This window comes from Diadema setosum, chromosome 12 (genome assembly GCF_964275005.1).
Source record: "Diadema setosum chromosome 12, eeDiaSeto1, whole genome shotgun sequence".
Classification (NCBI taxonomy): domain Eukaryota; kingdom Metazoa; phylum Echinodermata; class Echinoidea; order Diadematoida; family Diadematidae; genus Diadema; species Diadema setosum.
The window spans coordinates 16,507,820-16,525,780 of record NC_092696.1 but is presented as its reverse complement, the minus strand read 5'-3'; the positions used below and the strand labels follow the sequence as shown (position 1 = coordinate 16,525,780).

At 37.6% G+C, this 17,961-nt stretch overlaps 1 protein-coding gene across 5 annotated transcripts in view; it reads right to left on the bottom strand.

The window, feature by feature from the left end:
* Positions 1–922: 922 nt before the first annotated feature.
* LOC140236076 (uncharacterized) overlaps positions 923–17,961 on the bottom strand; it is a 52,327-nt gene continuing 35,288 nt past the window's right edge. For 3 of the 5 annotated variants that reach the window (XM_072316047.1, XM_072316049.1, XM_072316048.1), the window contains exons 3-6: positions 6,841–6,973; positions 5,673–5,842; positions 3,325–3,503; positions 923–1,758 (exon numbers count right to left, since the gene is read on the bottom strand). In XM_072316047.1, coding sequence (XP_072172148.1) covers positions 1,342–1,758; positions 3,325–3,503; positions 5,673–5,842; positions 6,841–6,973 — 899 coding nt within the window. In that variant the 3' untranslated portion in view covers positions 923–1,341. The remainder of the gene's footprint in view (positions 1,759–3,324; positions 3,504–5,672; positions 5,843–6,840; positions 6,974–17,961) is intronic. The other 2 variants (XM_072316050.1, XM_072316051.1) reach the window with 2 other exon arrangements.

Genomic DNA, 17,961 nt, shown 5'->3' with positions numbered 1-17,961 from the left:
GAGTGAGATGAAACAAACCCTGTAAGGGGATGCTTACGGTGTATTTGTCTGTTTGAGAAGGTTGCGTATTCAATTAGGTTACAATGATTATAATCATTCCAATTCATGAAATTCTTCCGTAGGGATGTGTTCATTGCAACTGATTGACATTGCCCTAAATCGACGTAAATAAGCACTGAATCGATCAGTGTTTTTGGCGGTAGCTATGATAAAAAAGAAATATGGGCGTACATACTCGAGCAGGATTCGAACCTACGACCTCCTGATCTCCGGACAGGCGTCATCTCCACTAGACCACCGAGATTCCGCCCGACAGCAAGTGTAAGTTCTGATCATTTTAGCTACTGTACTGCATTCAGTCCTCTTCTTTTCCTGTCTTCTTCTGTCTCTCCGCGTCTTTTTCTCTTTCCTCTCAACATCAACCTGTTTCTCTTTCAGAGTTGCCTTAGCTTTTCCTTTTCCTTATCATTTCCATTTCTTCTACGCTCCTTTACATTACATCTCAAGACGATTCATATTAATTCAGTCATCAGACATTTCTCAAAACTTTAAAGGGGATGGCTAGTAACTGATCAGTGGGAATCAGTGGGAATGCTGGAGGATGATTGTTCCGATCCTTGTGGGATTCATTTAAGAGTACATTATATACACTGTATCTATTGTTGTGTGAAAATTGTTTGCTTCAGAATGGTCTCATATTCAAGTAATGTGCAGTTCAATTCAATGTTTCCAGGTTAGCGTGCCTGGTCAGTGACGGGGCATTAAGCTGCACATTACTTGAATATGAGACCGTTCTGAAGCAAATAATTTTCACACAACAGTAGATATATAATGTACTCTTAAATGAATCCCACAAGGATTGGAACAATCATCCCTCAGCATTCCCACTGATTGCCACTGATCGGTTACTAGCCATCCCCTTTAAGCGAAGAAAAAAGTAAATTCAAGGCAATAAATGGCCTATTTCCATGACTACACTAACTGATATTGGAATACCCGATTCGTGAATTAATGGATCCAACGCAATAGAATACAATGCCTCTCAAAGAAATGTTAACAATGAATCCAACCCATTTATTTACAATCATTACTGATATTACACATTTTCAATAAATGAACCAACGACAATTAAACAAATACTTTGGATGTTATTCGGCTTCAGTTTGAAAATTGCTTCAAGCATGCAAAGTTCCAAGCCAATTTAGATATTGTTGAAAACTGATATTTGCATGGACCCATATTTGATGAGCATTGTTGGCAGAATTGAGAGCAGCAGTGTGCTGTTTCTGACCCTATAAATCAATTTAGAATTAGCTGACTTAAAGTGAATCCAAACTAAGTTCACGACTCATTGTCAGCAGTCTGCAGGAGGGCAAGTCTTGCTTTTGCAATCTTGTTGTTGATTGCCATCTTCAGAATCAATTTCACCCTTGGATCAGTGATTTGCCTCAGTTCTCCAGCAATGTATTGTCCAAAAAGACTGTCTTGATCATTTTCCTTCTCCAATGAATTGAGAGCATCTTGTATTCTTGGGTTGGCTTCTTCACCCATACATCCTGCAGTTTTCTTCTCCTGTTCGGGGGTATCTGTTGATGGAGAGCTGGGCTGGTCCAATGGGCATGGTCCGTGTCCAATAGTCTTGCTAGTAGTCTGTGATGTGGCTACATCAAGGTTCGTAGATGCAGCTTGCTCGACTTGGGTCTCATTTAGCGATGGCTGTTCATCACTGAGTTCCATGCATTCATCATATTCATTGATCTGTACATGTGAGGGGAAAAAAGGAATGATAAAATCAATGACCAATTTTATTGGCACCAAAAACAAAAGAAGATAGATTGGCAACGTAGGACGTTCATTTTCAAGACCTGTTGAACATTCCACATTCTCCGGGGGATGGGGGGGGGGGGGGGAGGGGAAAAGAAGTGGGCTCAAGCCACCTCCTCCTGATTATTGTTGTTCCTTTATTAGAAATAATAAATGTAAAGGTCTTTTTTAATTAAACTAGAAATGTCGCTATAGCGACTGGTATGTCTCCGCCATAATGCATGCTTCTCATAACAGGTCTATAGTACGTCTTGTCAATGTGTGATGACAGTTTCACATAATTAGCAAAATATTAATATGATGTTTGTCACAAATGTGTCGTGTTCACTTTACCTGAAATAGGTTTAATTGGATTAATGACTGTATCGTCTAAGAGAGCAAGTATTTGGGAATTTGAAGCTTCATACTGGATCTTTGACACTTTCATAACTAGATGTACAGAATGATTTCCAAGGCATGGAGAAAAAGTGTAATTTCAGTATAAAAAGTTAAATATAAGCATTCTAACCTGACCTTTCACCCTATGAACCTACATTCCCACGAGAATTACTGCCAGGCAGTACATGCATAAATACTAAAGTTTCATAATGATGCCTTGTTCCACTTTCAAGATATGAAGGAAGAAATGAAACATTGCATATTCACTTAAAATTCACACAAAAATTCCAGGAAAATTTCTATTGGGTAATACCTGTATACACTAAAGTTCAAGAAAAAAGTCCTTCAGGCATTGCATAGAATTTGACCTTGACCTTTTGCCTTGAGCATGTGCACCAAAATAATTGATGGGCAATCACTGCTAGTCAGTCCATGCATATTATAGGCCTACTAAGTTTAATGAATATACCTTGAACCATTTCCGAGATATGGAGAAAAAAAGTGAAATTTTAACATTTTCACTTGACCTTTGACCCGAAACTTTCTTCTCTAGAGAATCCTTATTGGGTAATACATGTACACTAAGTTAAAGGAAAATACCTTCACGCATTGTATAGATAAGGGGAAAATAGTGACATCTTTTAGAATTTGACCTTGACCTTTGACCTTTAACCTTGAGCATGCGCAACCAAAAAATTTGATGGGTACAACTTCGCTCACACATGCATATGCACGCCAAGTTTCATTGGGATACCTCAAATGTTTTTTTTTTTTTTAGTTACGCTGTCCACAAAATTGATTACGGACGGACGGAAGGACGGACAACCGAAAAACATCATGCCTCCAGTTCCATTTTGTGGCGGAGGCATTATACACTTCATGAAGTGTATCTAAAAATGAGTAACTGTTAAGACATGGGTGAAATAGAATACATTAATTATAATTTTAGTGAGCTACAGATTTCCATTTCAATCGGACAACAAATTTATTTGACTTAGTTTAATTTAATTCAAATAAAACTTATGACTGCACAATTGCACTTTCACAGATTTTGATGCCAATACTAGTGTCGCATTTTATATTCATTATTGTTTATAAAGATTCCTTTAAAAGCACAATCACCGTCACATTTGAAAGGGAGGTCTGTGCTTTCATGTATTCATCCAGAAAAGCCAGGTTCTTTGCTGGGAGCAGTGTTTGTCGAAGGGTGTATGACTTCGTTGGTGATCCACTTGGGGGTGCTCGGCAGAGATGGCCATGCAGTGTTCTCTGGCTGCTCATGCGGTTGGAGATCTGTTTTTCTGTAATGAATCCATAAATTGAAGAAATTGTAATTGTGATAAAATCTTCAATTGCATATTCCAATCACGGGTGAGTGCTTATCTAAGATTTCCATTCATGCGATTTACATGTTTCAACCACTTCAGAGCAATTTGCAGTGCAAAAACTAACAAAATAGTCAGTATTGTGGTAGGTAAGACGAGAGTGGATCCATGAATTTGTGAAAGAGGGGGACCACAAAATCTTTGAAGAAAAAAAGAAAACAAGCAGCAGCAAAAAGAAAATATATTGAATAAGATTAAAATAAATATGAAGTATTATTAATATCAATATTGATATAAGTATCATTATCATTATGTTATAGGACCCCTACTGTAGATCAATAACAACTGTTCATTAGCTTGCAGCATGTAACCGGTTTGTCCGACCTCCAAACCTGCATTAGAGAAGAATTTGCTCTACAGGATGGCCCAAAAAGAATGGAACACCTAAGATCCCTTCAGCAATATCGTTGCAAATATGTCAATTTTTTTCATACTATTGGAAAGGTCATTCTTTTTTGCAAGAGAATGACACCAAATTGTTTAATTTTGGTTAATGCGTTATGATCTTAGGACCATTTTTGTCAGCCTTTGCCACTTTCAAAATGTGATCATTTTGCACTCTCAGAGATACCGAAAGCAGCGAGAATCCGGCTTGCCATAGAACCAGTAGCGTTCACAATGTGTGAAATGTGGGGCGGAATGTGTAATTGTTATTGTCCGTTACCATTGTGAATGTCATTGTAAATATAATTGTGAATGCTGCTTGTTCTATGGCAAGCCGAATTCTCGCTGGTTGCGGTATCTCTGAGAGTACAGAATGATCACATTTTGAAAATTGCAAGGGTTGACAAAAATGGTTTTAAAATCCTAACACATGAACCAAAATTATAGAACTTGGTGTCATTCTATTGGAAAAAAAAAATGGCCTTTCCAATGGTACACAAAATATTTGCAACAATATTGCAGTAATTAAAGATCTTCGGTGTTCCGTTCTTTTCGGGCCAACATGTACAATCTTAAAGTGTTTTTATCTTCTTTCTTTTTAATGTTTTGTCCATTTGTTGTACTCATGATTCTCAAATTAATCTTTACACTCCATTTTGATACAGGGACCTACACTCAACAAGCATGCTTTCAAGTAGGTTCAGTCATATTTCTCTAGCATCTATTTAGCTATTTGGGAGCACTGTAAGGTGGACCTGTGCGCTATACAAGTAGCCACTATCATTACCATTACTATTCTCAGATTCCGACTTTCTTAGATTGACCACTATCCTGTATTCTATTATGCAGCTTAAATCGCTGCCGGGATATCATGTATTATTTCATCTTGTTATATTTGATGTATTTTTCACCAAGAAATATGAAAACAAATTGAAAGTGAAAACTTTGATACATACAAAACATTCTTTTAAGGTATGTGAATATTTGAAAATGCTGTAAGTAATTGAGAAACTATTCAACTGTGTATTGTTCACAACATTGTACCAAAGTAAATTCACTCATGTTGCTCTTCTTGCAACTGAATGTTTAGAAACATGATTGGCTTTGGAATTCTACTCATCTGCTGTTTTGTTCATTCTTTGTGGTTCAACTTTCCTTATTTTTATTATTAATTGCAAACTGGGTATAGTCTGTGAGCCACGTTATATATGTATATGTATACAGTACATGTACATGTCTTTTTTTTTTCTATTGTTATACCAAAGGTGATATCTGATTGAACTTCTGATGTAAAGGTCACATGCAGTGTTTGTAGTGTTTCTAAGCTATTTCCTCCTGACAAATCAAAATTTAAAGAATACACTGTATATAATGTGTCAATAAGTTGCAATGAAAACATCTAAACGGAAGAATTTCATGAATTTGAAAGATATAATTTCCTCTGGGTTGCTTCAGGACATTAATATCTTGGGGTTATGGGAGTGCATGTGAAAGACAGTCCGTCGTCCCAAGTGGGAAAGCACTGTGATCTGGATCACATCATCAACGGTTACTGTTCACATAAACAGGGCAGACACTGGCGAGAGCACCAGCACAGGCCATTTTTTAGTATTTTGAGTCGTATGAGTCGTGATAGCATCTCCTCTAGGGAGATAGGCTCTTTACCAATTTAGTTCACAACACTACCACTAGAAATTTTACCTTTTTTGCGGTCTGCCGACTTAAACGACTTCATGAATGCCTCCATCTCGCTTGATCTCCGGGGAATCTTGTGCTTACGGGCCACGTGGCAGTCAATTCTTTGCACCAGAGCTCCACAGTAAGGGCATTTCTTCAGCTGTGGGGGCTCCATCTTCTTAGTGATAGGTGCGCTGAAAGCAAACATTTATAATGAATGCACATCAAGGGTATGAGACTATTGTACTGTATTAACCTGTACATAGTACAGTCAGGTACCTCTCCTATCCGTACATGTTAGGACCGTTGCTGGTCATCTAAATTAGGGATTTGGCCGGATATGATAATAATAACAATAATGATAATAATAATAATAATAATAATAATAATAATAATAATAATAATAATAATAATGATAATAATAATAATAATAATAATAATAATAATAATGATAATGTCTTATGTATCCAGTGTAGCCTCTTCAGTGTTGCCACTGCTCTGCCAGAGGGCCCTGCCATTATCATTACCCTAGCATTGTCAGGTGCCCATTCATACACCTGGGTCGAGAGGGACATGGTGGGTAAAAACATCTTGTCCAATTGAGGACGCAAGCACTGGGCGGGATTCGAACCCGGGTCCTCCGATCGGGAGTCGGGAGTCTTATCCACCATGCCACAGTGCCCCCATATGGGAAACTCGATGCTTAATATACGCAGCTACCCAATACTCAAAAATAGTTATTAAACACAAATAATACACAACAATCACTTTCATTCCAATCAAAGTGAGAGCTACATGGCCTGCAAGGCTTAGCAGAGTAGTTGACCTACACTCTGTTAATACATGTACATTCACATAAATGTAATTATAGTTTTAATGTTTCACTCATGACATTACACCACAGATCGGGGGGGGGGGGAATATTATGAAAAAAAAAAACCAGCAAAGCCATAAGCAGGGTGCCGTGTGGATATGGTTTGATATAATGACCTATGATTATACGACTTAAGTTGTACTTCATTTACTTGTTCAGAATTTTTTCTAATACACTAACACATTATGAATTTTTTAGAGTTTATGGACTGAAAAAAAAATATGGCATTTGGACATGTAATGATGGTGCTCTGTTTGTGTGCTTTAAAGCTTTCACGAAATATTCTTAAACTCACAATGCATGCTTGAAGTTTCATACCTCTCTATCATCTTTTGTCTGACATCTTTCCTTTCCTGTTCGCTGAGGTCTCCATGTTTCCTTTTCAGGTGTAGAGACATCCGATCAGTTTGCACATAGCAAAGCGCATATTTCCTCGTTATTCTCTTTTTAGCTAATTATAGGAAAACATAAGAATGTGTCAGTTACATATCTTGAGATCTCATGGAGGTAAAGTGTAGAAGGTTGCTTGGGGCCTAAGCTTTTGATGCTAGCATAACTCAAGTGCAAATGACAAACACGCACACACACACACACACACACGTTTATATGGACACATTCTGATAGCTTGATGTACACTGACAACACAAGTGAGGTATGATCACTGATGTAACACTCTGCAGGTGAGTTGTCTCAGAGGGTGTATCAAAGGATCGATAACACAATGAAAGACTAGAAATGTCGCTATGGCGACTGATGCCTCCGCCATAATGCATGATTCTCCCAATAGGCGTATAGTACAATGTCTTCACAATGTGTGATCCATGACGGTTTCACATAACTGCCAAATATTGAAATGACATGTTTGTCAGAAATGTCTTGAACTGGGTTTGCTATAATTTTCTAAGAGTGCAGGTACACATATTTGGGGAATTTTAGGGAAGTTTATGCATTGAGTAATTTCCATGGTATGAAGAAAGAGTGTGATGATGGTACAAAATAGATGTGTGTGTGTGTGTGTGTGTGTGTGTGTGTGTGTGTTTTTGACCTTCTGGGTGGAAATTTCCCGAAGAATCTCCATTAGGTAATGCATGTATTAAGTTTTGAAACTAATAATACAAGCATTGCATATACTAGTATATGAGGGAAATAGTAAAATTTTGAGGAGTTGACCTTGACCTTTGACCCCTCTGTCGTGATTTGGCAAAAAGGTGTATGTCTGAAAAATATCATGTTTTTTGTTTTCACCATTTGGGGGGTTTTCGATGCCGAAATTTTCATGTGACCAACTTTCGTAAGTCATCGAGCCTTTGTTTCTGAGATATTTGGGGCTATCTCTGTATCATTTTATCAGATTTCCTGCTTGTGATTCGGCAAAAAGGTGTATCTGGACATACACCCTTGACGTACCTGGATAGAGAACTACATAATTTGGCAAAAGGATGTATCTCTAGATACACTCTAGCCGTGCACGCTGGGGAGCGTGTAAAGATTTGACAGATAGGTGTATCTTTAGATACACCCGTCTGCCAAATGAATCACGAATTGTAGTTGCTAAGTATGATTAGGCAGAAAGGTGTATCTTTACATACATCCGTCTGCCAAATGAATCACGAATTGTAGTTGCTAAGTATGATTAGGCAGAAAGGTGTATCTTTAGATACACCCATCTGCCAAATGAATCACGAATTATAGTTGCTAAGTATGATTAGGCAGAAAGGTGTATCTTTAGATACACCCATCTGTCAGATGAATCATGACACATATTGCTACAAGTATGATTAGGCAGAAATGTGTATCTTTAGATACACCCTTTTGCCAAATTAATCATGAGGTATATTGCTTAGTATGATCAGGCAAAAAGGTATATCTTTAGATACATTCATGTCTTGTTATAGAGATTTAATTTCCGGTATCTGGGTACTTTTTGGTATTTTCCTTCAGATTTGATGGTAAAACGGTCCTTCGTTTTCATGTAACCGTTAGTTAGCCCATTGTCAGTAAATATTATAAAGATAAACCTTTTCGCTTTCTTAATTGATTTTTTTTTTTTTTAAATCATCGCTGTTCGAGTTTGACCAGCTCCAGATTTGCAGACTGTACCCATTAAAATTTTTCTCTAAATTCTCCCCGGACGGGACTGCGCTTGACTGTATTCATTCAGCGTGTTTCTACAGAACCCCAAATTCCGGGTCTATCGGATTGTATCCGATAGAGGGGGCTGTAGAAACACACCAGTAACGGTTTCTTTCCGATGCAGATTCCGATACCGATTCCGCTTAACTTAACCGTCTAATGAGGTAGTTCTTTCCGGGGCAGTTTCCAGTGTCAGCGCTGTAGAAACACGCCAGGTTCAGTAATCCGATACTGACCCGGAAGACAATCACCAGTTTTTGACACACACGTGTACGGTAATGTGGCCATGACTTTTATGTTTTGCATGCATGCTGCAGCTATTATCTAACGTCAGTTGGGTGTCTCCAACACGGCCGAGTATCAGGTTCTAACGTTACTAGTCACAATTTGCCTCAGATTTGACAAACTTGTAAAGAAAATACTCTGAATTTTAGCATAGGCCTAAAGAAAAGACACACGAACAGGGGCAGGTGTGTTATTTTAACACCGTTGCGCTGTGATTTTAAAACCAAGGCAACTAACACTAGTAACAGTTAACGTTAGATTCGAGCTAGATCTACTAGACTAGGTCTACTCAGTCTAGAACCTATCGCTAGTTCTACGACTTAGTACGAGTACGACTAACTTGTTACATTCTATTATTGACAATACTGACTAGCGCTAACAATACGTGTGAGATGCACATTGGGGTCTAAATAGATATTCTAGGCCTAATTAGTAATACTTTTTAGTTCGGAAAAGACAAACTCTAATCAAGTCTAGCACTAGCAAACTAGTGTTAAGGTTTGTTTTACGAACTTTTTGTCATTATTCTAGAGGTTCGTTACTAGGGTCTTTTATAGTTTGTTAATCCGACAAAGAATCAAATATGGATCTTGGTAGGGCCTATAAAAATACGACGTTTCGTTAGTCCGAAAATGAAAGGAAATTAAAACATTGATTTATCGAAACATTTAAAGCACATTTTGTCAATCCAATAACGGAAAAAGTGAGTCCACTTGGGGTGTAACGTTAGATGTCTAGTTAACGTTAGATTTAGAGGCAGGGTGCCTAACTAACAGACTTTAAAATCAACGCTATCTAACGATAACCGTTTACTGTTTTGTGAGGCATCCTAGCAACAGCTACTTCTATTCTAAAATCTAACGTTGACTTGGAATATAACTAACGTTAACGTTACAGTTCTAGTGTAGTAGATGTTCCATAGACCCGAGTTTCTACCTGAATTAAATCCTACCTGCCCGAAGAAAGAGGTCTAACACAGTTAACAGTTAACGTTAGCCATAACGTTAGGCCTTTGTTCTAACGTTATCCAATGACACACAGTCGATTCTTAGTTTAGTTGTAACGTTAGGCCGTTTGTGTTTAATACTCTTAACAGTTAGACTACTGAACATTTTAATTTGTTAAGTTAGAGTGGTTCTCTAGGTCTAGGGCCTAATTTAAAGGGGCCCTGAAATTCAAATGCATGTTGATTTGTGTTGATTTAAAATACCCTCAAGTTCTCAACATCACTTTATTGGTGAAACGAATATTCTATCGTTATAAACATTCCATTTATTTTTAACGACTTTTTCTTTTTTATTCTTCAGATTAGACTCTAGAGTTCTACTTGGCAACGCCCACAAAAAAACACACACACACACACATTTCAAACTTACATGTTAGTTCTAACGGGCTAACAGCTAGATCTACTTTAAGACATTTCTAATCAATATTATTCTAGAGATGACCTCATCTGTCAGTCATTGGTAAAGACTAAAGTACTGAAATATTTAACAAAATACATTAGATTTAGAATAACAGTTACACCTTCCCTCGCCATGTTTTTTGTTAGTCCCAATGATATATGATAGAAACATGCAACTTCTAATCTAAGTTATGCTGAGTCGAAAGGAAGGTGCATTCCAAATGTCTTTTGTTAAACATTTCTCATTTTCTGTAGAAAAAACTACTTCAGCAATGATTGACAGGTGATGTCATCTCAAGAATATTTATATCAGAATAATACTTGGACTGGATCTTGTTCTAACTGTTAACGTTAACGTTAAAACAATTGATTAACATGTTAGTTTTGAAGGATTTTTTTTTGTGGGCGTTCCCAAGTAATCTCAAGAAAAATAGAAGAAAAAAAAAATGTTAAAAAGTAGTACCGTAAAACGGGGTGAATAGGGACGGCGAGGTGAATAGGGACAAAACCGAGAAAAGTTTTTTGAATGTGCATGTTTCATATTTGCTTGAACTTTTTTTCTTACTTTTATCACAGGACGGAAGGACCATCCAACAGTGTCCAGAAAGTGGTCCTCCTGATGTGAAAAATTTTTTAAAGGGTACAGGAGGTCCAAATAAAAAGTTTTCAAAAAAATCACAAAAAAATCAGGGCGGTCAAAACTTTTCTGCTCCTGTGGCCATTGATTAATGAAATTCGCTGAAAATGTTCATGAATCTAGCCTATTAGGTCCTACAACACACCTTTAAATATGAAATAATTATTCCTACAGGAATTTGTGACAGCACATTTTTTCTTCTCTTGGGCAAAAAATCAGTTAGACTGGGGTGAATAGGGACACCATGGTGTCGTTTGATTGGCCCTTTAAATTTTCTGTGTGATTAACTATTACAATGTCATAAATTGCTCTGAAATGTTTGTTATGTCCAGCTATTTCCAAAAGTGTGAATTTTTATTCTAAATCTCTTGACAAGAGAGCAATAAGATCTTTGGATATGTGGCTTCACTTTTGTATGTAGATGAGAGTGAACTTTGCTGTCGTAACCCTAACTTGGGGAGGAAGGGTCTGGGAACCCCGGCCCCACCCACCCTCTTGGGAATTTTTTTCACTGCCTAAGACAGGCTAGGACTTTTCCACTTGTATTTCATGACCCTTTTCTCTGTCTTCTGCATGTTTTAATGCCAATAACACATCTGTTTGGGTCAGACCCATACTATAGGTGCCAGCTTATAATTGCTGTAAGAACTCCCAAAATATCCCCGACATCATAAGAGTCAAGTTACACTGAATTTAGAGTGTATGAATAAGATTGTACATCATGATTTGCCACTACAAGAAGAAGTGGGTTAATATTTGAGTGCAATTCAATGGATAAGTAAAGTTTTGACCTACTTTTAAATCTTAACCTTTGACCTGATGGGTCACATTTTTTTATATCAGCTCATATTGTTGGGCTGTTGCAATTTTTGTTAAAGATTGATTTATCAATGGAATAGATTGCTCTTAAATGTTTGTATATAATTTTTAAACTCTGTAGTTGTTCCCTTAATCCAATTCATTGGATGGATTGAAAAAAAAAAATACCTCCAAACAGCTTTTTTTGGAACAAAAATAGTGTTGTCCCTGTTGACCCCAAATTTGGGGTCAATAGGGACAGCATCATTTTATCAAAAAACATACTTTTTCCCCAAATATTTATTTTTTTTTCACAATACCAAATTAAAGGTATTTTAGGTGGACATAAAATCCCCACATAAGATTGAGTCTCTGGGCTGCATGAAAAAAAAAATACAATCATAATAACTTTAAATTTGTCCCTATTCACCCCGTTTTACAGTAGGCCTAAGCTAGAGCCTATGGAATGTTTCTTAGAACCCCCTTGTAACAATGGAGATATTTGTTTCACGGTAAAAGTGATGTTTTCAAATAAAATTGGATTTCAGGGCCCCTTTATCGTTAGTAATAGTAAAAGTACGTAGGCCTACTCGTAGGCCTTACGTTAGAATCTAACGTTAGGCCTAATGACAAGTAATGTTATGTGGAAATCACTAACTAGTAACATGAATAGAAAGACTCTAGTCTAACAAGTAGAAGTAACATTAGAGCTAACAAGTTAACGTGTTAGATATCTAGTATCCAGTCGCAGTAGACCTAACGACTCTAAGTTAGGCGCTATGGCCTATTTATGGGATCATCTAACAATTGTTAGATAGATCTATCCAACGTTACACCTAAAACGTGTAGGCCCTAATCTAAAATAATTTTTTATCTGAACTTGTTAACGTTGAATGTTAGCGACTAGAAATATGCCTAACGTAGGGCCTAGCCCAACTGTTGAGTAGAGGTTCTAGAAAACTACTTCTAGGCCTACTCTAACTTGTTAGAACTAGGTGCCTCGTTAGAATCTAGATAGAACTTACAGAACTCAGACGCGACAGAAGCTGTGTCTCTGTGAACTGATTTTGTCTCGTCACATGTGATAATCCAGTTACAAAAATCCAATCTTAAAATCCGTGAAAAATTGACGAACCAAAGAATTGGTAGAAAACTAGTTTCTAATCCATATAAACGCTGTGAAGAGCTAACGTTAGAGTAGAAGCCCTAACGTTAAGTTAGATGAAAACAAATTCGTCCAGCAGCCGGTTGTAACTTGTAAGTATGTTGTACTTGTACCCACACTAGGCCGGCGCCGGGCCGGCCCAGGGCCGGCAGGCCCTAGCCCTGTGCTCAGTTTCGTTCAATCGGTGATCGCATCCGCATCATCAGTAGATGCTTGACCCGGGCTAGGGCCCACAATGCACCAGCCAACTTTCCAGACATCCGGTCACACCTGCATTCAGGTGGAGAATCGGATTCAATCCGATTATGCGCTTTCTGTAGAAACAACCCGGTTCTGCGTTAGCGCACTGTTTGATTACGCGCTTGCAAATGCTAGGTCTATCGGATTCTCTGTAGAAACACGCTGATTGCAAGAGAAATGGACGCGCGAGCGCGCGCACTAAATGTAGGTGAATGTGGCGCGCTCAGCTAGCTAATAGTGAGCTGCAGCGAGTGCTATTTATAGGCGGCAAAATGGCGTCCTTTTTACCAGGACCGTCCGTACCCACTTCAAGGGGGAAAATGCTTTTGGAACTATCGCGGCAAAGGCTTTCAAGATTAAAGACAGGTAAGTTGAATATAGAATAAAGGTTGCATAATAATAGAGCTAACTGGTACATCCTTAGGCTAGCGTAGCTGGCACAAAAACATTTAAAAATATCATCGTAATGTTTTAAGTGTTACTGTTAGATCTACCGGTAGGTCCTAACGTTACTGTTACTAGTTAGTTTTACTAACGACTATAACGTTAGCCAGTCAGTGGCGGATCTAACAACAGTAAGTAACACTTTCTATCTAGGGCCTAACCGGTTAGGCCTAACACACCACATTGTAACCGTCCTACGTAAGGGTCTAGGCCTAGGGCCTACAGTGAGAGGTCTACCAATAACTTTCTACGCTAATGTTAGAACTCTTATTGATATAGAGAAGTCTAGAGCTTCTTACTTTAATACTTCTAACATAGTAAAATCTAGTTACAAATTTCTGTTACGCTGGTCATTATTCGCTAGTGGGCAGAGTTGAAGAGGAATGCCAGCTTTGCTTTGATGTAAATTGTATGACAAATCCATTTCTATTCATTTTTTTTTTCATGACAAGTTGCTACATTACTGTAAGGCTAACCCCGGGACGCTCCGTTTAGGGCCTACACACTTAGTCTAAAACCTACTGTGTACACTGCGTGTTGGGGCTGGTCGCAGTTTGAAACCATATGAGAGAAAGAAACTTAAAATTTATGCACAAATTTGGAGACTTCTACCTAACGTTAGTTGGGAACAGCGCTTGATAGTCAACACATTAGAATTCAAGCTGTATGTACAAGGAACAAAAGCTCGAGAAAAGCTTTCATTGTAGGCCTAGGCCTACTGCGGGATTAGGCGATTTTAGCCGGGTGACCTAACGTTAGGTAACGTATTAATTCAAATGAGACAATAAATGATGCCATGGGCCGTAATAAAAAAATGCCACAGATCTAGGCCTATAGGCCTACCCAGCAAAAGCTGTTTCCAACCATGTGGGCATCTGTGGCTTTTTCAGACAATTAGGCTAACGCTAGGCGTAACATTGAAACAAGCTAGCGGTTACTGCCGGCCAATAAGGAAGCAGAGCATATCTGACCTGAGTGATACTTGATAGCAAATCCCAACATTCCTAATTAATACTATCCAGGTTTTAAATCTTTATTTGCCATGCCCATGGTGAAAACCCCCTGGCATGTGTGCCACGTTAGACTGAGACACGAACTTAGGTAGAACGTCATAGGCCTAGTCGTAGTCATGCTTTGTGAAAGAATTTTGTTTTTCCAATCTAACAGTAGGCCTAATGTTAGCTTTATACGTAGAGTAGGCTAGACCTCTGTTATGGTGTTATTGATCGGTTTAAGCGGATGAGTGCGTTCGAGCGGAATATGCGAAGTTGACACGCCGTCGACTGAGTGGGACGTGTGAACATGAACATAAAACTGACAATCAAGGCCTCATCTGACGACGTGAATGCAAATAGATCTAGGCTAGGCCTACCTAAGATTTAAGAATTTTTAGATTTTTAATTTCATACTTAACGTTATAGAACTAGAAGAGGCTCTAGGCCTTCTGTCTAGGCTATTTCTGGGCCAGTAGGTCCTAAGGCAGTAACGCTAGACGCCTAGGCCCAGGCCTAAATAAGACTAAGAGTTCTAGTCTAGAGAGCTCTCTGAGAGTCTAACTCTAAGTAGGTTAACTAACGAACGTTAGTACAGTAGGGCCAGGCCCTAGTTATAATCCAAATAGGGCTAGGCCCTAGTTATAAATAATCCAAATAGGGCTAGGCTAGATCTAGACTAAAAGATCTAGGACCTACGCTAAACTAATTAGGCCTACGGCATAAAATTGCTCTGATATATTTCAATCATTGTAGACTCTAATTGGTCAATAGCATTTTACGTGACGTATTGTTGTTTTGGTCTGTAGAACCTAGTCTGTAGAGTGTTTAGGGAGCCTAACACGTTAGGGCTTAACAGTTAGCTAGTGGCTATTCTAACGTTAGGCCTACTGAGTAGTTTCTACTGGCACTGCTGATCACTAACGTTAGTAGATCTAGTATAACTAACACTAACTTTACACTAGGCACCCTGTAACAGGTTAGATATAGGCCTAGATCTAGATCTACTTTATTAGGGCCTAGGCCTAGTAGTAGTATTATTCATATGGGTTGTTTTACAATCAGGGTACGCACTTCAGATTTGGACATTATCAGCGTCCAGCGAAAAAACAGTGAACATTAATACAAAATCTGGTATGGCATGTTATTAGGCCTAGTTACCTCAACCTTAAACAGCGAAAAAAAAATTTGATAAAGCTTACAAAATTTTCAAAATATGTCAAAATGAGCCAATTTGGGCAGTTTTTACAGTCTCATTTGATTTTTTCAAAATTTGAGAATGTACATCTATGAAACCAATGACCATAACACAGAAATACGATATCAGAATGAACAAATGAAATGTGGATATTAAAAACTGTGTGTGTCATGATATCTAGGACGCAATTAAAAAATTGGGGTTTGAAGCATGGTTAATATGCATATTCCGTCCAAAAATGTCCTCTCCGAAAACAGTTTAATAACTTTTTTGAAGACTTCAGAATTCAAACAATTACATACCCTCTGCAAAGTCTCACTCATACCCTACACATACAGGGTATTTGTGTAACCCAAACTCATTTAATTTTCAGGCAGTGCACATTTGAATTTTGATGGTTTCAATTCCGTCCAAAAGCGTCCTCTCCGAAAAATGACATATTTGTTCAGTACTCCACAGGAATATGTACGTTTTAAATCCTAGTTATGTTATTATCAGTGCTAATAGTTGTCTATCATTTACATGTATCAAGACTTATTCATATGCTTTTCTTCATTTATTTAACTCATGTCAAACAAAAAATGTCCTCTCCGAATGGTAGTTGCACATCAATGACAATGAGAATTAAAGGTAACAAACTTACAAAATGTTACTAAAAAGTGAGTTATGATTTATTGAAAACATTTTGCAATCATATTGCCCCCATATTTCATAATATGAATGCTTTTGAATGAAAATGCCCCTTTGACTTATAATATCATTTCAAACTCCCATTGATGAAACTGCAAATAAAAAAAGAAGAAGTGAGGAACATTCAGCATTCTTTGTTTTCTATTAGTACATATATATTTAATGATGTTCATCACACACTGAACATAACCAGAGTCCTTCGGTTCGCTGTACAGACATTTATATTCACAGAATCAATTATTTCGGAGAGGACAATTACTTTGACACATTCACCATATGAATGGAATATGAACAAGAAAAATGAATGAAAACACACAGTCACCAAGATTTATGCACAAGCACACAGAAAACACATTACAGTGGTTATGGTTTAATTACCCTATCCCCCCCCCCCCAACAAAACAGATGGATCATAAATAAACTCCACATGTACAGTTGTATAAATGCAGAATACTCTGCATTGCAGCACAATGTAGTGTGCTCCCAAAAAACGAAAATGTACTGAGTATGATCCATGCGATGTAAAATCTGAAACAAAAGCTCCTGTAATAGGTTACATTATTTCACATTGCAAACAACTTGAATTGAGAATTCTGCCCTCATAGTGCATTAGGAGCCCTTCTGCCTTAACAACCATAAAACTATTAGAAGGAAAATGTTATTCTGTGGAAACTGGTCCAAAACATTTTGGATTTTAGACCTGTTTGATTATTCTTATTTGTAGTACATGCTGATTTAATTCAAAGACTTACTAATTAGACATAATAAAGAATGCTTTTATCACATACAATATACACACAAAAAATGAATGTTAATGCCTAGATAATGAAACAAAAATGCTTTCACCTTTTACTTGTTCATGCAGGCATCTCAAATAATTGATATCAAGAGTAGTACAAGTTACTTGTTCATGTAAAAAACTGTTTGGATTTCAAAAAGTATAAGAGAAGTCAGATACGGCTAATCAACCTTGTCACATCATGCTTGGAACACACCATACAATGTAAATTTACACTATGTGAACATGTTTTACCACGATAGGGTTTAATTTGTAATATGATGCAATACTGATAATCAAGAAAGTCATAAGCATCACTTTTTACTGACACTTTTTACACAGCAGATTTAATGAAGAGCCACATTTGCACCCATTCTATACGTAGTATCTGGAGTGCAATTTTTGTGAATGTCAATAATATGTCCTCTTTGAGAAGAGGTATCCTCTCCAAAGTGACATTTTAAATGCTTTTAGTAAACATTATGTCACAGTGCATTTAAGATTTGCATACAAAAACACCTCTGGTGCTAAACAACATACACTTAACCCGAGATACAAACTTTTTTAAACTTTCGCCTCTTTGAGGATTTACAGGACTTGTAATTTATGTAGCCCAATCTAAGTATTCTTCAGGGATTCTCTGTATCATCCAATTCTTTGATTTTTATGGAAGT